Here is a 21,225-nt window from a genome sequence, read left to right as displayed (position 1 = left end):
TTGAAATAACGACAAATTACCAAATTATAAACAATAGCTTACTGATGAGTTCATGGTTAATTATAAGAAAATATCATTGTGTGAGTTTGTATATAAATATGATGAATCTAAAATAAAATCTTCAACAAGATATTTCTTATAAGAGATTAAACAACTCAGCTTATAACTACAAAAGATTTCCCAAATCTGATTATGTAATTGGTAACAGTTATTAGTGGGAATATCATCAATCATTACATACTGCAGTCCGCAAGCCAAATTTTAAATCATTTTGCAACGTTAAAGTTCTGTGTGCCAAATTGTTAATTTCATATAAAATGATACAGGATTGTAAGTGATTACAATAAGTTAAAGCTATCTAGAATTAACCTTGGCAGAAAGAATAAAAACAAGGTTAGGTCTAGTCCATTAATTTCCATTTCCACGAGATACTTTACTCATACGTCATACGTGAGCCACTGATGCATGAGGTCGCGGAATCTTATGAATCATGAACCGAAATTCAAAACCGGGTTGCATCCAGTTTCTTGTGTTGCATGAAAGTAGAATCAAAATCTTAACTAGAATTTACGTTAACTACCAGATCACCGCCTCTTCGTACGTTACGTTATTATATTGTAGATTTTCAATATAAAAACCAAACCATACATACACATGTATGTATGTGATCATGATTAAGTGTCTGATTATCAATGGACAAGGTGATATGACATAGCAACATGGTGTAGTAGCTAGAAGACGGTATTTGAGATATGGTGAATCCACATTTGTATTTCTCCTCTAAGAAAATTGATCCACCAACATGGTTGCCCATCATAATTATCACATAAAATTATAGAGTATATGTAACATTTATCTTATGCACACAATAATGTGTTTGTTGAACATTTTCTGGATGTATTATTTATATGTCTATGTTCATGGGTCAGACATATTTATTGGAATTTTACTAAGGAACATATATCCTTTGTACCCAACCTAAGCATGGTCTTCAATGCATTATGCATTTCTGTACATGTGGAAACTTCTAATTATGTTTCCGCTGAATGATAGGGAAGCAATTCAAAATATCATTCTAGTTATCAAATTTAAAATTTTGGAAAGCAATGCATTTGTTTTGGTAGCAAATTTTTTAATATAAAATAAAAAACTTGCAAAGTTACTTCCATGTAAAACTGATTTTGTGTTGGATGTCGACATTTGTGCAATAGCAAGAGCACTTGCATATGTGCGAGTATCTGAGTTTGTTAGCCATAAACCAAAGTTGAACCAGGCTTTAACCGGACAGGACAAATACTCTAACTGATTCAGAGTGTATGATCCTCCTCTGTTCCCGCTTGTTGCATTGGCATAACATAACCAACCACTAACACTTAACTCCACTATCTCCCTCTCTTCTTGTAACCAACTCGACTCAGTTATTTATAAAACCCTTAACTTACTAAACTCCAAAACCAGTTGATCCATCATCGTTTACTTATTCTAGAAACATGTTTTTTTGGCTGGTTACTTTCTTAGTGATTTGAGATTCTGTCTCTTCCCTCGAATACAAACTCCATTGGGAAGTTCCTCCTGCAAATGCTTCTACAACTTTCAATGATTGGGCTTCCAATAAACGGTTTCAAGTTGGAGACATCATTCGTAAGTATACCTAAACCCTCAAAAAGTTTCCATCTTATTCACATCAAACTTGTATTTCTTTTTTATTTTTCATTTTTCATTTGTTTCTTGTTTGGTTCTACGTGGTTAAAAGGATTTAAGTACAAGAAAGATTCGGTGATGCAAGTAACGAAGGAGGGTTACAAGCAATGCAATTCGTCGCACCCGAGGTTCTACTCGAACACGGGCAAGACCCGATTCATGTTTGATCACTCAGTTCCTTACTATTTCATAAGTGGAACGTCGGGTCACTGCGAGAAAGGTCAGAAAATGATCGTTGAGGTCATATCTAACGACCGGACCACAACATCTTCTGCTCCTCCGGCTACAATGGTTGTTTGGTTCTGTTTCTTCAGCTTCACGTTATATCTTGTAGCTTAGTGCCAATGTTAGATTTAATTAAAACGTATAATATTAAGCTGCTTCTATGACAATTTCGTATTCTTGTTGTTTTATATTGCTAGTTGCTTGCTTTTTTGTTTTTTCTTTTCTCATTTTTTGGTTAGCGCTCCGTTTTCTAACAGACTAACACACCAAGTTGAGTAACACTAATCAATTAGTACTATATATTTTGCACATACAAATGTCAAGTCCACTAATCCAGACCATACACCAATGTTAAGCTTTGCGACCCAGTCCTAATTCGATGGGCTTATTTCGCCCGCTTTATGTTGTCGTACTCGTACGGTCATACCTTTCTATATTCTAAACTAGAGCCGGCCCGCCCTACGGGCGGCATATATTTAATTTGTGATCTAAATTATTATATTTATATAATTTTGTGGTTTGTGTTTTAAATTTGTATTTGCAAGTGATGTGTATGATAATGATTTTTATCTTTTTGAAAATTTTAGGTGAAAATTGATTATATATGATAAGATGTATTTTGCTTATTTACAATAGTTGTTTTTTATATTGAAGAATTGTGACATTGATATGATGTAAAAGTTTCAAATGGTCTTCATATTGTGTCTTTTTAAAAAAAATAATCCCATATTCGGTGTTATTTGTTGTTTGTAATATTTTAGGCTCATAAAGATTGGATTGTGGGTAATTTTTTTGTTTATGTTATAAGAGTAATTACTGTTTATGTTGAAATCATAGTCTGTCGACATGCTATTAGAATGGAAGAGTTGATTATTTGAAGTTAGATAAAGTAGAATGTTATCTTGCATGCAAAAAAACGAAGTAAAGCAAAACTAATCATAATAAAAAAAATATTAAAACTGGAAAATCTGAAAACTGAATAATCGTTGATGAGTATAGACACTTGTTAGCTACTGTAAAACCAACTCTAAAAATTCTCCATTTATTTATAGTAATAACAATCACTGTATTGACTTTCCAGATGATTGGGATGACACTTTTTGTATAGATTAAGTAGATATTTTTTACTCAGTCTCATACACACTGACTTTAATGGTTAGTGTACCTAAATATTAGTGAAATTAAGGGGAAAAAATAGAATAGTTAAATTTAATATTTATTCTATGAATTTTCATTTGTTTGGTTTATATGATTAATTTGGTAATTATTTAATTATTGATTCATGTTTTGTTAAGATTAGTGGAGAATGATAATTGTTATGGGATAATTATGTGGGTTGAGACTTGAGATTCTCTATTTTAGTTGCTTTTATGATTTTTTATTTATTTGTTGAATGGGAATGAAAGATGTTTTTGTGCACGACATTATAAAGTACGTTATTACAAAATTCAAATCTCAATGAAGAAAATAATATAAATAAATTTATATATTAAATTTCTTTTCAATAAAATTTTAAACTAACATTAATCTCAATGTTTACTACATATTTTATTATTTTAAAAATATATATATATATATATATTCTGAGAAAGAAAATTATATCTTTATCATTAAAAATACATGAAAAGTTATTTGTTTCACTTTAATATAGAGATTTGTTATATTTTGAATTTGATAGTAAGTACATTGAATTTTTAAAAGTATAGTTGATTGGGCTTAACATGGGAAGATGAATAATTTTTATATGTTTATTTCTTGAAATTTAGTATCACTTTCTCTTTTATACATATTCTTAGAAAATTATTAATTTAAATAGTTAATTATTAAAATAAAAAACCATTTATATTATGTGGGAAACATAAACAAACCTTCCTTCATCCCTTGATAATCACAAAACAGACGTTTCTGTATATGGTTCCAAGTGTTTTTTTTTAAATCATGGGCCGGTAATCTTTTTCAGCCTATTAAGTCTCATTTCATATAAAAGATCTTCTATTCTCGTAACATTATTTATTCTAGACCTAGTTATTATGAACTTTGTTCATCTAGCCTCTTTTGCGTTTGGCCCAAACTCATTTAACCTAATTTGTACATCGTTATCATCGTCCTCTCGCGAAATCAAATCGTTTTCTTCTGCAAAACTAATATAATCTTTACAAAGAACTCATTTTATAAACAACCCACCTTCCTTTTTTGGTTAAAAAAACATGTTCTTCTATCCATCCATAATCACAAAACATGAATACCAATTTTCATTTGATCCAAAAAAAATAATACCAGTTTTCTTGATATACATGTTAAATTGAATCATTAAATGGCGAAGAAGGTGGAATGATCATAGGGATTAGCGGCGAGGGACGACGAAGAACCACCGCCTATTCTGTGTTTTGATGCGGAGGAGCTGACCAAGTGGTCTTTATACAGAGCCTCTGTCTTGGAGTTCTTAGCCACTTTTCTCTTCTCGCCGCCACTGTTTTGACTGTCATCGGCTACCAGATTCAGTCCGATACTAAGGCTGGTGGCTACCACTGTGGAGTCGTCGGAATCCTCGGCATCTCCTGGGCTTTTTATGGCATGATCTTCATCCTTTATACCAGTTCGATTAATATCTTTCTTAATGAAATCGAAACAGGAAATAAGAAAGGTTTACTGCCAGATCTGATTTTAATCTTGAAGAGGAGCATGTCGACACCGGACTTCGACGTTGGTGTTACATTGAACTTCGAAGGTGGTGTTACAACGTCCTGTCTTCAAAGCCGCTAGCGACCGGAAGAGGCTGCCATTCCGGATCATGGGATTGCAATGGTTTAGAAGAAAGCGATGAATCTCACAGCTCCAAAGTTGCTTATTTATAGGCTCAGATCGGCAAGCAAAAAGTCGAGAGCTGTATGAGACGTCATGGGGTAAGTGGTTCGATGATGTTAATGACAACACTAATTTTGTTCATTGAATCAAATCGACAACCGTTACCGTCTTGACTACAAAGGTATTGGACAGAACATCTAACGACATGAAGGCGGCGAGGTCATTTAACGGGGAGAAAGAAGAAGTGAGTTAACTGCACGAAAACACATTCTTAAGAGCCACGTGTCAGCTTCACGGAACTTGATTTTATGACGTGTAATCCTATGTGTACCATCTGGGAGTGAAGCAAATCTCTACTTTATATAATTAGATATACAATAGCTTCCTGGAATTTACAAGTTTTGTATTCTTATTATAAAAAAAAATATTCGCTTACAGTCAGACTTTAGTTAAATTTAATTGCTCTAAATTTTTTGTCAGTAGTATAATTATAAGGACTAGGTAAAGAACCCGTGCGATATCTCACGGAACCAATTTTATAAAAACAAATAAGCTATATTTTCAATAAAAAAAAACTTTTTAGAAAAACTTGTTACAATTGCTTTTAAAGAAATACGTATATTACATAAATATATTGCATGCAGTTATACTTCTCTATTGATAATACATTTATTTTGCATTAGTAGTTTCGTGCTTAACTGAAAATTTCGGGCTAACCGACCAAAGAACGATAGTGTGAAATTCAGAAGATACAAGCAATGTTTTTAAACCCGACTCGGACACTGAACCGGACTACTTACCGGATTACTGGGTCACTGGGTCGACCGTGGGTGAACCGCGAGTTAATAAATTAATTAATTTTATTATATAATAATATATCATGTAAATAAAATTATAGAAACTAAAATTTATTATTTTCTAAATTTTTTAAAACATAAAATAATAGTTTGGATATGTATATATTTTATGTTTAGAATTTAGAAAATACTTAATTTTAGTTTTTATATTTTTATTTTCATTTGACATACAAAATATCAAAAAAATAGTTTAGACTATTTAAAATTTTCTCGAACAAGATAAGAGCTATGACATCTAAAATAAATCAAAACACAAAATTTTTAAATATTTAAATATTTAAACGTCTAATGTGAATAATAAATTAAACAACAAATACAAAATAAACCGAAAGTAAAAGATCATTGTAATAAATTAGTAATAATGAAAATAAATTAACACCAAATAACATCAACTACTTTTGGTTCTCTCTACCATCGTTCACTTTATTTTCTTCAGGTGACATAGTGAAATCTTCATCAAAATCTAAAAATCACAAATATAAAATTGAAAAAAGAAAACATAACTTCTTTTTTTTTTGTCAGTACCTAATTTCTTAATTAAAAACTTAGAATATAAAACAAAATTAAAAACTAAAAAAAGAAAATAAAAGTTATTTATTGGTTCGACCGATGGTTCAACCGGTACCGGATTCTGGGTTTTTTCGGGTTTTTGCGGGTTTCTAAATATTGTGTTTTTCACAAAACCCAAACCGGAATTTTTCTGGGTTACCGGGTTTACCGGTTCAACCGCGGGTCCGGGTCGGGTTTCAAAACACTGGATACAAGTATTAAATATATTATTTTAAATATATAATATTATCAAATTAATTAAATTACTCAGCAAATATAACTACCAGATTATTTTTATATAATTTAAAAGATTATTTAAAATGTAGATAAATATATATAAAGTAAATGAAAAAATATTTTTTGAAAGAACTATGCAATTTTTAGAATGAGAAGACACATCCTTAAATATTTTGACATTCTCTTCAAAATAATAAAATTTTCCGATATTATATACATTGAAACCTCTATAAATTAATAATGTTGGGACTACACAAAAACTATAATTTTTTTATTAATTTATAGAGATATTAATTTATCGATATACTAATTGAACTAAAAACTTAATTTGGGACTATAAAATTATATTATTTTATAGATATTTTTAGTGTATATTAATTTATAGAATATTAATTTAAAGAGGTTATATTGTATACAAGGAAAATGTTTCTCTTTCATATCTTACATTACTGTTTGTATTATGTGATCCGATACGACCTTAGTCAAAAAAATAATATATTCTAATTATTTATATTTTTCGTGATGTATCATAATCCCAATGAAAATAAAATTGCAGCTAACCAAATATTCGATTTTGTTTTAGTCACTGAACTGAACATAAATTTAGATTAAATAGAATCAAAATCAAATGCAATATCAATTATAGGCCCAGTAGAATATAGTCTTACGTTTTAGCCCATAAGGTCTAACTTAATCCTGGATCTTCTCTTCATTAACTACGATGGGCCTAAAGATCGAACAGCGAAAATGGATCACGCGGTACGTCAAACGTAGGTTTCTGACTTAATGCAAGAGCTTTTCCCTTCCCCATATCAACCGGTCACTAACCGGTTAATTTGTAGTCCAAATTTGATTTTTTTTCAAATTATATTTGAAGTTCTGTTATTATGACTATTGACTAGTTTGTACATACAATAATTAATTTATATTTGGTCGAAGTCTAACGGAACCGGGATGAGCTAAATGGACGCCTAATCAAACCGGAGCAATTTGGTTTGGTCAAGACACGTCCATCGTTGTGACGAATAAGTAATACCTGTTCCAGAACATAAACGAAAATATAAATGGGTGTCCACTAACAAATTCAGACACATCACCTTGTTCGCGTCTCTGTCTTTACAATTTTTTATAAATGTCTGAGAAACAACATGTAATGATAACGACGTAATGATCGTCTCAACAGCAAGATTCATTCTTATGCGTTGACATTTATATCCACTAACCATTGTTTATGCAACCCCTCTCTCCAGCTCTATAAATTCATCAAGTTCATCTGATGATATATCCCACAGAGAAAGAAGCAAATAAGAAGACGAAGGAGACGAAGAACTAAAATGGCAGCAAGAAGTTCTTTGGTCCGCTTTGCCTTCGTCTGCATTGTCTTGGCCGTGTTGGTCATGACTGCCGAGTCACACGCCGGGCACCACCATGGTCCGGCTATGGCCCCTGGTATGGCTCCGATGCCACATCATCATACTCCGGCTCCGGCTCCAAGTGGTGCCACTTTCTCCGCATATCCTCAGCTCATCGCTACCGCGTTGGTCGGTGCTTTGTCTTTCGTATTCTGAGATGTGTGTTGCATTCTTCCAACTGTTTTCTCTCTTGAGTGTTTTTTTTTGTTCCATGTTTTCCTTGTTTCTTGAAAGATTGTGATGTTCTGTTTCTATCATAATAATTCCAATCGATAAATATATGTATCTCTATGTTTTTTTATCATAAATATTTTTTTTGCTGTACGTTTTTATTATATTTTCCTACTCTGATTCATGACAAATGACTCTCTGAGTTCATACAAAAAAATGACTCTCAGTTCAAGTTTAATTGGAATAGATTAATGCATCCCAGATTGTAGTATAGATGTGATTCTGTTTTATTTTGTAGTGATGAATTAAGCTGACGACATCACAAAATAATTTAGTATATAAAAGAATTAATCACACGTAAAATAAGAACATTTGTAGATCTAGTATGAATATTAGGGCTGTGTTTAATATACGCATCCGGAAAAACTGACTCAAAAATCAGAGTACCGAATCACAAATATCTGAAAGGGACATTTTTTAAATCCCAAAAAATAGAATCCAACCCACACCGAAAACCGAATGAGTATCCGAACATATCTTAACATATAATATATATAAAATATTATTTATAATTATTTTTATACTAATATTAATATCTAAAATTTAAATTATATATCAAATATATTAGTTATTTTGAGTATTTATAGATATAAATGGATGTTTTTATACAAAATATCCAAACAACAATTATATTAATGGTTATTTTCAGACAAAAATAACCAATTTTAAACCATGTATATTGAGTATTTTTTTGGTTTTATTATTTGTAGATAAATTTGAATAGTTTAAATATAAATCAAGTATTATTATGGTTGTCTATCAGTCCAAAATCCAAATTTCTCTTGTATTTTTGAATATTACTTAGTAATAAAATTCACATATATATAAAATATATTACGGCTTGGATTTTTTGCCTAAACAAAAGGATGTAATGCATGCCTTAAACTATAACAATGGGCATGACTCAAGGGTGCAATTCATGCGTGTCGTCGCCCCTTGACTTGGCATCTATCCATTTACCATTTTTATACAGTCTCTCCATTTGTACGTATTTCTTTTAGGTCTTCTAAAGCTTCTACTCAGGTAAAATACAATAGGAAACTGAATGAAATAATATCATAACTGTAATCTAGGCCTTACGATGCAATAATGAGCCTCTCATATAGAAATGAAAGCCCAATAAGTATTAACTTTTACTGAATAAACGGAGCCCAATTAGAGACGCGTTTGGATTCCACGCTCGCCTTATCCCCCTTCATCTCTTCTTCTTCTTCTTCGTCGAGTCTGAGTTAGTTTCCCAGAATCTGAAATTTCAAAAAAATAAAAAAATGGCGCAGATGGTCGCGATGCCCACTCAGTAGCAACTGGGAAAAACCCAGTCCTCTCTCTCGCAACACTCTCGCTCTCCCACCTTCAAACACTCCCAATGTTGTAATAACCTCTCAAAGACTCCCTCTTTCTCTCTCTCGCGTGATTAAAGTATGTTTTTTTAGCGTTTGGGTTTCATCTTGAGATGCAGAAGCAGCAGAGTCTAAGCATCAGGTGTGGAGATTCCTAGCAACAAGAGAATCGAATACTCTCTCCAGTACATTCACGGGATGTTGGATAATTCCAAGCTTGTGGAAACTTAACATATTATTAGATGTTTAATATGTTAAGATAAACACAATAAGGAAACCTAAAAATAGGAAAAGGAAGTTTCTATTTAGGTTAGGTTTGTGTTTTCCATATCCCACATGTTAAAGGGAATTGTCTTTCATATAAATATAGGTCTAATGGAGAGGTGTTCCATATGATCTAAGAGAAACATATTGAGAGCTTTAGTTTTGAGTAGTTTCTAAAGCTAATAAGAAAAGTTGTTCTTATAATTCTTTGTGTTTCTAAGAGATTTGAATTGGTATCAGAGCCAGGTTGGAGACTCGATCTAAGCTTAAGTTGTAGCTTAAGATCCTGGTGCTTGTGAACAAGAGATCGCGACGGCAAGATGGCTGACGTGACTAGGGCTCCACGCACGAAGGACTTTGGATCTACATCCATCCAATGTCCGATGTTGTCATCGACAAACTACACAGTTTGGTCGATGAGGATGAAGGTTCTACTACGTGTTCATGAAGTGTGGGACACAATCGAACCTGGTTCAGATGATCAAAAGAAGAACGATGTTGCGATAGCTCTTTTGTTTCAATCTGTTCCCGAAACATTGATTCTCCAGGTGGGAGAACAAACCGCATCAAAAGAGATCTGGAACGCCATCAAGTCGCGACACCTAGGAGCTGATCGTGTAAGGGAGGCGAGACTTCAGACGTTGATGGCGGAGTTTGACAGGTTGAAGATGGATGATTCAGATACGGTCGATGACTTCGCGGGGAAGATATCGGGCCTATCATCCAAAGCAACCTCGTTGGGAGAAAACATAGAAGAATCCAAGATGGTCAAGAAGTTCTTGAAGGGTCTTCCAAGACACAAGTATATCCAGATCGTAGCATCACTTGAGCAAGTCCTAGATCTCAACTCGACGGGGTTTGAAGACATAGTAGGAAGGCTTAAGGCGTACGAGGAGCGTGTAGGAGAAGAAACTCAGAAAGAAGACCAAGGGAAGCTGATGTTTTCGAACAATGAAGAGCATAGTCAGAGGGGCTATGAGAATTCCCGTGGTAGAGGAAGAGGACGGAACGGTAGAGGCAGAGGTCGAGGTAGGTCACACAACCAAAACCGTGCGTCACACACCGAAGATAACAACTCGAAGAAGAATCGTTCAAAGCTGATATGTTGGAGATGTGACAAGCCTGGTCACTACGCAACTGTCTGTCCCGAAAAGACAGAGAAGAATCAAGAAACTAACCTAAACGAGACAGAAGAGGCTGATGCACTCTATGTACACGAGGTGGTGTTTTTGAATGAAGATAAGGTGATTCCGAAGAATCTTGATATCGACAAAGGCAATGCAAGTGTCTGGTATTTGGATAATGGAGCGAGCAATCACATGACAGGGAACAAGGAGTTCTTTTCGAGTTTGAATCTCAACACCAAAGGGAAGGTGAAGTTTGGTGATGGATCGTGTGTTGACATTGTAGGAAAGGGTGTGGTTACCTTTGTGTGCAAGACTGGAGAGAAGAAGGCACTCAAGGACATATACTACATACCCGATCTGAAGCACAATATATTGAGTCTTGGGCAAGCAACAGAGAACGGATGTGAGGTTAACATGAAAGATGTCTACTTAACGCTCACAGATTCGCATGGAAGGTTGCTAGTTCGTGTGACAAGATCTCCAAACCGTCTCTACAAGACCCCTATGGAGATAAGCTACCCGGAGTGTTTACATGTCAGGGACGTAGATGCTACATGGAGGTGGCATGCTCGACTAGGACATATAAGCTATGGAGTGATGAACAACATGGTAAGGAAGGAGATGGTCGTAGGAATGCCGTGTGTAACACACGAAGAAAGCGTGTGTGACGCATGTCTCGCAGGAAAGCAGATCAGACAGTCATTCCCGACCAAAGCCATGTTTCGTGCGACAAAGCCATTAGAGTTATTGCATGGAGATTTGTGTGGTCCAATCACACCACCAACGCCTGCAAATAATAAGTATGTCTTTGTATTGATCGATGACTTCTCTAGGTATATGTGGGTTATGCTATTGAAGGAGAAGAGTGAGGTATTCGATCGATTCAAAAGGTTTAAAGAGAGTGTAGAGAAGCAGACCGGGTCAACCATCAAAACCTTTCGCACCGATAGAGGAGGAGAGTTTACCTCAGCTGAGTTCAATCTATTCTGTGAAGAGAATGGAGTTAAAAGGCACCTAACCGCGCCTTACACACCTCAACAAAACGGTGTTGTGGAGAGGAGAAACCGAACCTTGATGGGAATGACAAGAAGTATGCTGAAGGCAATGAAGATGCCGAACTACTTGTGGGGTGAAGCTGTACGACATTCAACTTACCTCATCAACAGAGTTCCTACAAAAGCCTTGAAGAATCAAACACCATACGAGTGCCTTACATCGAGGAAACCAAATATCAAGCACTTGAGGATATTCGGTTGTGTAGCTCATGCGAAAATCACTGGTCCTTATCTGAAGAAGTTGGATGAGAGATCAAAGAGTATGGTCAATCTTGGAACTGAGCCGGGTTCCAAAGCCTACAGACTTTATGATCCAGACACAAGGAAGGTGATGGTGAGTAGAGATGTGATTTTCGATGAAGAGAAAGCTTGGGACTGGGCGTCTACAACAAACCAAGATGATTGTGAACCGAGCATGCTTAAGCTTCCACATGAGGGTGATATAGAAGAAGGTAATGATCAAGGTGAGGATCATGAACAGGAAGCTATAAACCAAGATGAGGAAGAAGAAGAAGATGCGGATCACAATGCAAACCAAAACGGTGGAGGTCAACCGCTGGTGACCAGACAAGGCCGAACCATAACAAAACCAAGATATCTCGATGATTATGTGTTACTTGCAGATCAAGAAAGTGCAATGCTGTTGCTCACAGTGGATGGCGAGCCAGAGAACTATTTTGAAGCTGAACACGTACGAGAATGGGTTGAAGCGATGGTGGCCGAGTTGGAGTCTATCACAAGAAACAAGACATGGAAACTTGTGGATAGACCGGCTGGAGTGAAACCCATAGGGTTGAAGTGGATCTTCAAGATCAAGAGAAAGGCGGATGGTACAGTGAGCAAGTATAAGGCGAGACTTGTGGCAAAAGGCTATGTACAAAGAGAAGGAATAGATTTCGACGAAGTGTTTGCACCAGTGGCAAGACTTGAAACCATTCGACTCTTAATAGCCCTCGCAGCAACGAACGGTTGGGAGATACATCACATGGACGTGAAGACCGCTTTCTTGAATGGAGATCTAAAGGAGTTAGTGTATGTAACTCAACCTGAAGGTTTCGAAAAGAAAGGAGAAGAGGATCGAGTATATGTGTTACACAAGGCTTTGTATGGGTTACGCCAGGCACCCAGGGCATGGAATGTAAAACTCGATCAGGTTCTCAAGGAGATAAGATTTGAGAAGTGCACGAAGGAACCATCAGTGTACTGCAAGACTGAAGGAGGAGACGTCTTGATCATTGCCATCTACGTTGATGATCTATTTGTGACAGGGACTTCACTTAAGGTGATTAGGCAATTCAAGGAGGAGATGTCTAAGAAGTTCGAGATGTCAGATCTAGGTAAGCTAACGTACTACCTTGGCATAGAGGTGATTCAAGGAGCAGACGGAATCAGAATAAAACAAGAGAGGTATGCTCAAGGAATCCTGCGTGACACAAAGATGGAAGCGTGTAACGCAACTCAAATTCCAATGGAGGCGAATTTGAAGATCTCAAAAGCTGAAGATGAACAAGAGATAGATGCTACCGAGTTCAGAAGAATCATAGGATGTTTGAGGTATCTGCTTCACACAAGACCCGACCTGTGTTACGCAGTAGGTGTTCTTAGCAGATACATGCACAATCCGAGAAACTCTCACGGACAAGCCATCAAGCACATACTGCGGTATGTGAAAGGAACAACAAACTTCGGTCTGTTCTTCAAGAGAGATGGGTCAAGGAGTGTCGTTGGTTATAGTGACAGCAGTCACAACATTGATCTCGATGACGGGAGGAGCACGTCAGGACATGCATTCTACTACGGTTCATCACTGATTACTTGGACGTCGCAGAAGCAGCAGACGGTTGCATTGTCATCATGCGAAGCAGAATTCATGGCAGCAACAGAAGCAGCGAAGCAAGCTATATGGATCAAGGAATTGTTGAGTGAGATACTAAGCAAAGAAGGCGAGAGAGTCAAGCTTAGGATCGACAACAAATCAGCCATTGCTCTAACCAAGAATCCAGTTTTCCATGGAAGGAGTAAGCATGTACTCAAGAAATATCACTTCATTCGTGAGTGTGTGGAGAACGGGCATATCGAAGTGGAGCATGTGCCGGGTGTTGAGCAGAAGGCCGACATCCTTACCAAGCCATTAGCAAGGATTATGTTCAAGCAAATGAGGAGCTTAATCGGAGTTCAAGAAATTGATCTCCCTAATTCAAGTTGGAATTAAGGGGGTGAATGTTGGATAATTCCAAGCTTGTGGAAACTTAACATATTATTAGATGTTTAATATGTTAAGATAAACACAATAAGGAAACCTAGAAATAGGAAAAGGAAGTTTCTATTTAGGTTAGGTTTGTGTTTTCCATATCCCACATGTTAAAGGGAATTGTCTTTCATATAAATATAGGTCTAATGGAGAGGTGTTCCATATGATCTAAGAGAAACATATTGAGAGCTTTAGTTTTGAGTAGTTTCTAAAGCTAATAAGAAAAGTTGTTCTTATAATTCTTTGTGTTTCTAAGAGATTTGACGGGATTGGCAGAACTAGAGCTCGACAGATCCTCGTTGATCTTCAAATGGAGAACAAGATCACCAAAGACATGGCTGAGGAAGAGCTCATCGTTCTTCGTGATGAAGTCTCCAAGTACATGATCGAGGGTGATCTGGTATATTTGCTTTTTTTCCAGCATGTAGCAAATGTTCATTAGGCCATTGAGAATTCATTTGTGTTTTGTGTATTGGAGATTTAATGCGCTTGCTATCAAGAGGTTGAAGGAGATTCAGTGTTACCGTGGAGTAAGGCACATCCAAGGGTTGCCATGTAGGGGACAGAGAACTAAGAATAACTGCAGGACTCTTAAAGGTAAGAAGGTTGCAATTGCTGGGAAGAAGAAAGTTTCCAAGTAACCAACCAACCCGTCTTCTTGTTCTGTAATACTCTTTTGATAGTTTGTCTAGTTTCTCTGTTTTTAAAATGTTGTTTTTGTAATCTCTCTGAGACTTGGTTCGAATTGAGCCTTTTTCCAGATTATATCTTTGTTATTACTATTGTTCATATCTTACATCATTCATCATCTTAAGCAGACGCGTGCAAATGGTATAAGTTTTGAGGCATTAGCTTCAGGCCCCACTTGTTTTAGGAAATTTAGGGGCTTCATATTTGTAGTCATTAGCAAAATGATAATATAATTAGTGTCTGTTGCTCAAAAAAAATAAAATAAAATATAATTAGTGTCTTACTGAAAAAAAAAACTTATGTTTTCTTCTAAACAATTCAAATCTTTTCTTCTGGTTTCACTTATTGTCATGGACACAAGCTTTTTCTTTTTTCGTATCTTGAATTTTTTTTGTCAGTTTAAAAGTTAGATATATATTTTTTTCCCATCAAAAGTATTATATTTCCACTGGTACTTTCTATAATTTTTTTTTATATAATAACTTCAAAATCTAAAATAACAAAATACCAACTTTTATTTACATTTTGTATTAAAAATTATTGTTAAACTAGTATTAGAATTTGTATTATTATCTATAATAAAAAAAATTGGACTGTTTTGTCTTTGGCCCCTAATACTCTAGACACGGCACTGATCGTAAGTCCAAACAAAGTGGAAGATTCCAACACTTAAGAATCGTCTCGCTGGATTCTAGTGTTTTCTAATGTCAAAGATGATGAACTCCAAGATCTTTATGTCAAACTAAGCAACCCAAAATAACCTTATTTCTATTTGGTACCAAGAGAGAAGGGATCATTGGAATGGTAAATTGCATATATAGACACATAAACCATTATATATTAAAATTATATATACACCAAATTGTAAAATATTTCTAATCATTTCGCCATATAAACCAATGTATCAATTACAAAAATGAATGGTTAAACTCTATTTGAGAAAAGATAAAAACAGACAAGTGTCTTCTTATTTCAAAGAGGGAGCGTAGAGTGCTGGACATGGAGAGATGCTTGTATCTGGCAACTCATTTAAAAAATCAACTGTTGCCACAAGGCATGCAGCTAGCATTTTCTTCTCCAATCGGACAAGCCGTGTGGCGACACGCTTCCTAGGATTCAAACTAGGATCTGCCAACTATTGAGCACGTATTATATTAAATATCATGCAGGAAAACAAAAAAAAAAGCAGTTTAATATGTTGCAATTACAAAGTCTGACTATATACCATTGCATCATCTTCTTTCAGGGTAGTAGGGTAGCGAGACAAGCGTCTCATGAAGTAATCAGCAAGCTGATCTAGTACTGCTCTTTCCATACAAGGGCTCATCTACAAAACAGACTTGAGAGTCAAACCTTTACAAGTACATGAAGTGACATCAGAGACCTCACAAGAAAATATCAAAACACTACTTAAAACAAAACGGTCTTGTCAGGTTACTCATCCTGTACTTACTGAACAAACTGGACCTTGGGACGAAATAACTGATTGCATTTCAGCAGGATCGGACATATAACCCAATCGCAGGTACGGAAGCATGTCTTGAACAGCTTCTCTTTCTTTTCCCACACGAACCTGATGTGGATGAGAGAAAAAGATCAGGTAAAACATCACAGAGTAGCCTTGTTGGAACGGGAAAGCCACATGTTCACACCTGGAAAACTTGTTGGGATAATTTTCCGTTCCTTTGAGCAACCAATCTCTTGTCCTGATATTGAGGATCATCAGTGCTCAGCGCTGCCTGAAAAAAAAACATGTAAACATTGAGAAAACCACATGAAGTTTACAGTAAGGCACCAAAGTTTCATAATTACCTCAACGATTATTCTATCATAAGGGTTATCTTCATCCACGAATCCATAGTTAAGAAGCAACTTCGCATTGGGTTGTGGCCCACACCTTTGAAACAAAGGACGAGACACAAAAGTAAGAAAGATCAAATCAGGAAGAGAAAAGCTAGCAACGGGAAGCATTTTGGATCACAGACGCACCAGGCAACTATCGGATCCCCAGCCTTATATGCCCTATCTACCACGAGTTCAACAGCATCATCAACAGCTGTAAGCATTGCCTTGCAGTTGGAACAGTAGGCCAACAAGGGAGGGCCAAGTGGAACCAAAGCAAACCGACGAGCCAAACTAACATTCTGAGTTCAGGAATAAGTCAGCTATAGAAGCAAGACCATATTATTAGCATTGTGAAGGGGAAAATACAAGTAGAAAGAAATATTACTTGTAAATGCACAACACAGGACTGAATGGCAACAAACGCCTGTTTGAAAATCTCAAATGAAAAAGCTTCAGTTGGTATGTCAAATGGGTATTGCTGCAAAGACACAAATCACTTGTTGTAAGTACACCGTTCTTAACATTCCATACAAAAAACAAGAAAGCTGAAGTCTTAGGTAGTAGCCAAAACACCTGAAACAAAGATCCAGCCATGAACCAGACAGTGTCAAGCTCCGAGTATTCTCTTTTAATCCCCTCAGCCCTCTCAAGAACTTCTGCCTGGACCACATGTTAGAGAAGATCAACACTGAGGAACCCACCAGACTAGTTACACTAACGCAATACCTTCGTCGGGCTACCAGTTAAGTATTCCAACTCAGCCTCTGACCACAGCAACGGGGACTCCACATCTAACTGACCTCGTCCTCTTTGACGATCAAGTTCTCTTATATAAGGATACCAAACTGACTTCTTCCCTTGTTTCTTCTCATACATCAAATACAAAGCTAGGCACGCCAGTTCAGACAACTTGTTCGTCGTCAACAGTTCAGCTGTATGATTAAAAAAAAACAGAGTTTAAAAGGTTACAAATAAGCTTCAAAAATCAGATAGTGGCTCATTACCAATAGTCTCGTTTCCCAAGACTCTTTCGAGTGTGACCACCAAAGAGTTTGGAACTGAAAACGCCACGTCACCCTTCTGTAAATTATAAAACGACAATAAGAAGTGTATAAAACGACGATAAGAACTAGATAAAAGTCAAAAACACCTGAAGATCTTCACTAGCAGCAACGTAATGTATAGGTTTATGGTTCTGATCATGAGCGGGTCTCTCCTTGAGTAAAATCTTGCACGGTGGCAAACCTTTCTTATCCATCCACAGCTTCAAATCCTCTGAGTCATCACCTTTGCTTGATACTTTGCTCTGCCTTTCGTCTTCCTTTGGCGACCCGCCGGCGAGTAAAGTATCCGAGCTCGAAGCTGAAACGCACAAAGACCTCCGCGGGATTGAAGAGACTAGATTACGGTTCCTCCACCGAGAAAGTGGGATGGGACGAGCTGGAAGAGAGACGCATTTGGTGTGGAAACATGTGATGACACCTTCCATCGGAATTAGAGATTCTGGAGATTCCGATTGTTTTCAGGCGGAAAGATTCTCCGGCGGCGATTCTCAGATGTTTTTTTTTTAATTATTATTGAGGGTAAGAGAGGGAAAGGTTGAAAACGAAATGGAGAAGACGAGTCGTACGAAAATGACTTTAAGAAAATAAATATCTACGTGGCGCTTGGTGAGACAAGAAGGCCTTTTAACTTTTGGGCTATGGGCCTCAAATTAGCCCAATCAATACACAACGGTGAGACATTCGATTAGAAACATAAAAAATGGCACGCAGTTTATAGCTTAGTAAATAAACAAGGATTGCTCATTACGTTCATTGATCTTCGGGTCCAAAACGATTTTTGTGAGAAAAAATATGAAACTTCTTACCCACCAAAAAAAAAAGAACAACGTTGTCCAGATCTTTGAGCCGAGTTTTTTTCCTTGAGGTCTTTTGCTGTTTACATGGAGAACTTTTGAGGGACAGTATCAAAATCCTCTCCAAAGTCATACCTTTGCCTTTCCCTTCCGACCTGATTAAAAAGTTTGTCTACAGTTTAGTCTTAAGAAACTCGGGTTCTAGAATAGAGCAGTCTATGAAACATGGGATTAAGTTACCTTTCCCAAGTATAAAGGATCACATGACAAGCTCTCATCCATGGCTATGAGATTCTTCGACAGCATAATAGTCCTGAAAATCATATAAACACTCAGCTTGTTTCGATTCTAATATTCTGGCTAAATAATTCAATTCTCTATCAATTTGGTTTCGTGACAGCAAAGTATTTGGTTCATAGACATACCTTTGGATGACAGAGTCCATGACCTCTATCATCTCACTGGTTTTGTACTGCTCAGGGTCCTCCAAAAATCTGACCATTCCATCTTTCTGGTTGATAAGAGCATGTATCTGACCGTCCTGGATCTGCATGTTTGGTAAGAAAACATGGTTATGTCATATAACAGATAGTTGTAAAACAAGCTTCAAAAAAGCAAGTGTGGGACACAGAGAATACAGTACCATCTGAAGCACATGCATTTCTGCCTCCTTGGCATTAGCAAGTTGAACCATGTTCGCTATATCTTGAAGCGACAAGGTCAAGTACTTCTGAGTCAATCTCAGAATGTTCCGCTTGTAAAGGGATGACACAGCTTGCTTAACTAATCCAAGGTTATTGTCCTGAAAAATAGGTTGAATGAAGACTATTAATATCAGTACAGAAACTAGGACGATTAATATCATTAGAGAAGTGAGTGTGTAGGGTAGATTTACCTTTTCAAAATCTGAGCTGTGGGCCACAACCACTGCCTGTAGCTCACTGATATTCCCTTCGTTGTAGCAATTGCCTACTTCAGTGTAAGGCTGACAAAAGGGTGAACCATTAAAATTATAAGCCATATAGAGATCTAGCTAGTATAGGGTACAAAGCAGCTGAGAGCATTGGATTGAACTGAAAATGAGACTAGCCATCATTAAACGGGAAAACAAGTCATCATAGCATAGACAAATGATACATATACGGTTCAAACTTACTAAAGACCAGGTCTTGAGGTGCCTCTGAGCTGCTGTAGAAGCGCACTTTGGGAGACTGACACTAAACTGCACAAGTAAAAATAATACAATATTTTACAAATAATAACATCAAAAGATAAACCAATGCTTGAAAGAGAAAATCGACATGGAATACACCTAGTGAAACCAACATTTATTCAAAACATCCAATGGATCAGACTCAAGCAAAAAGATCGCCTTCACCACAGAAAAATAGATAAACAAAAAAAACGAAACTATAAACACACCCTTACCTGCCCAGAGTGAATGAGAGTCACCAATACATACTTTTTGTACGCCTCAAGAGCTATGGCGTTGAGACTATGCATTGGAGCAGTGACAACCTGGAAAAAAGTAATTCGAACGAGTTAAACCCCAAGCAAGAGTCCATGGTGGCAAAAAAAAACATGTGAAAAATGTAAATAGAATGCCTTACATTGTAAAGAAGCTCCAATGCTTTCTGGAATTTCTTCTGTCCAATGCATATTATTCCCCTGACATAAGTGAACAACATATCATAAGAAAAATTACTTCTGGTGTATTAACATATGGATCAAGGACGAGAATCTAATCTAACGGATAGACTAATGCAATGAGGGAAACTAGCTTACCCATAATAGCAATAGAGATAAAAATCCCTAGGCTGGTCAACCTCCAAGATATCATCACTAAGAATTGAAAACCCAGCTTTATAGCACTTAGCCAGCAAACACAGCTGAAGACAATCCGGATGCAACGCAGTCAAACGTTTGCTTGAAACCTGAACCTTACGAACAGCTGACAACAGTGGCGCCACTCCTCGTAAGGGATCCTCGAGCTCCAAGACTCTGTCTTTGAATCTCTTACAAAGAGACACAACTACAAGGCCAAAACAATAACACTCATCATCATCATCTCCCCAAGAGATAATAACACAGAGATGTGCAAGTGATTACATTTGTCGCTGGCTATACGAATCTGCTCAGCATCGCAGGAAGTAATGAACCGAGAAATCAACAGAACCACATCTAAAGCTTTCTCCTTTGACATTGGACCACACGTGAGAACATCGCTGGAACAATCAAACAATACAAAATCAGCTCTAAGAGGAGTATGCCCGAACAAATCAGAGTAGAGTAAGCTCACAGGAGTAAAACTGTTTCTGTTAAGAGTAAAATATCAATGTACAAGTGATTATTTACGATTATCATCTATCCGGTACAAACCGGTTATCACTAAACCAAAATCTAATGTGTAAATCTAATAGTACCCAAACAAATCAGAGTAGAGTAAGCTCACAGGAGATAGAGGTAGCCGAGAGAATGCTTCGAAGCGTCGAGCTGTTCGAGAGTAGAGAGTTCAAGATCCGAGTCGGCTCGGAGCGTCTCCTCAGCTCCTTTGAGAATACGGTGGAGTGCGGATAAGTCACCGGAGCTCGCTGATAGGCCTTGGATTGAGGTTATCAGATTCTCCGTCGAGCTCATGCCTCCGATCGTTATAGAAATTTCCGATGAGCACAAACCCTAATCAGATTCTCCCTCTCAATATAAATTACTCAAACTGTTTGATTAATTATCTCTGGATCTTCTCCATGAATAAATGCTCTCAAGATACTCTGATTGAAC

At 36.6% G+C, this 21,225-nt stretch overlaps 2 protein-coding genes and 1 pseudogene across 2 annotated transcripts; 1 reads left to right on the top strand and 2 right to left on the bottom strand.

Annotated features, from left to right (window-relative positions):
• The first annotated feature begins 1,422 nt into the window (after positions 1-1,422).
• Positions 1,423-8,110, top strand: LOC103850923 (annotated as a pseudogene).
• Positions 8,111-15,562: 7,452 nt separating this feature from the next.
• LOC103850920 (ribulose-1,5 bisphosphate carboxylase/oxygenase large subunit N-methyltransferase, chloroplastic) lies at positions 15,563-18,140 on the bottom strand. The gene is made up of 11 exons (XM_009127720.3): positions 17,740-18,140; positions 17,594-17,669; positions 17,316-17,521; positions 17,163-17,249; positions 16,975-17,067; positions 16,734-16,888; positions 16,557-16,641; positions 16,397-16,483; positions 16,198-16,317; positions 15,970-16,071; positions 15,563-15,879 (listed from the first exon to the last, which is right to left on the bottom strand). Exons 1-11 carry the CDS (start codon positions 18,076-18,078, stop codon positions 15,712-15,714), a joined length of 1,518 nt encoding a protein of 505 aa, XP_009125968.1. The 5' UTR covers positions 18,079-18,140; the 3' UTR covers positions 15,563-15,711.
• Positions 18,141-18,333: 193 nt separating this feature from the next.
• Positions 18,334-21,170, bottom strand: LOC103850919 (COP9 signalosome complex subunit 3). Its single transcript, XM_009127719.3, has 11 exons — positions 20,900-21,170; positions 20,557-20,672; positions 20,233-20,479; positions 20,058-20,115; positions 19,876-19,965; positions 19,604-19,669; positions 19,343-19,432; positions 19,091-19,249; positions 18,873-18,994; positions 18,688-18,760; positions 18,334-18,602 (listed from the first exon to the last, which is right to left on the bottom strand). The coding sequence occupies exons 1-11, from the start codon at positions 21,082-21,084 to the stop codon at positions 18,531-18,533; spliced, it is 1,278 nt and encodes a 425-aa protein (XP_009125967.1). The 5' UTR covers positions 21,085-21,170; the 3' UTR covers positions 18,334-18,530.
• Positions 21,171-21,225: the final 55 nt, after the last annotated feature.

This window comes from Brassica rapa, chromosome A02 (assembly GCF_000309985.2).
Source record: "Brassica rapa cultivar Chiifu-401-42 chromosome A02, CAAS_Brap_v3.01, whole genome shotgun sequence".
Classification (NCBI taxonomy): Eukaryota; Viridiplantae; Streptophyta; class Magnoliopsida; order Brassicales; family Brassicaceae; genus Brassica; species Brassica rapa.
The sequence above is the reverse complement of the archived record's forward strand: the minus strand, read 5'-3'. Positions and strand labels throughout refer to the sequence as shown.

What these genes read in the sequence shown, in the direction of transcription:
- LOC103850919 (XM_009127719.3), bottom strand. Translation starts at nt 21,084, where the DNA reads ATGAGCTCGACGGAGAATCTGATAACCTCAATCCAAGGCCTATCAGCG. An exon ending in CTCGGCTACCTCTATCTCCT is followed by an intron (nt 20,673 to 20,899) that starts GTGAGCTTACTC and finishes TGATTGTTCCAG; the next exon opens with CGATGTTCTCACGTGTGGTC. An exon ending in TCGTATAGCCAGCGACAAAT is followed by an intron (nt 20,480 to 20,556) that starts GTAATCACTTGC and finishes TTGGCCTTGTAG; the next exon opens with TTGTGTCTCTTTGTAAGAGA.
- LOC103850920 (XM_009127720.3), bottom strand. Translation starts at nt 18,078, where the DNA reads ATGGAAGGTGTCATCACATGTTTCCACACCAAATGCGTCTCTCTTCCA. An exon ending in CTGCTAGTGAAGATCTTCAG is followed by an intron (nt 17,670 to 17,739) that starts GTGTTTTTGACT and finishes TATAATTTACAG; the next exon opens with AAGGGTGACGTGGCGTTTTC. An exon ending in TGGCTGGATCTTTGTTTCAG is followed by an intron (nt 17,068 to 17,162) that starts GTGTTTTGGCTA and finishes GTGTCTTTGCAG; the next exon opens with CAATACCCATTTGACATACC.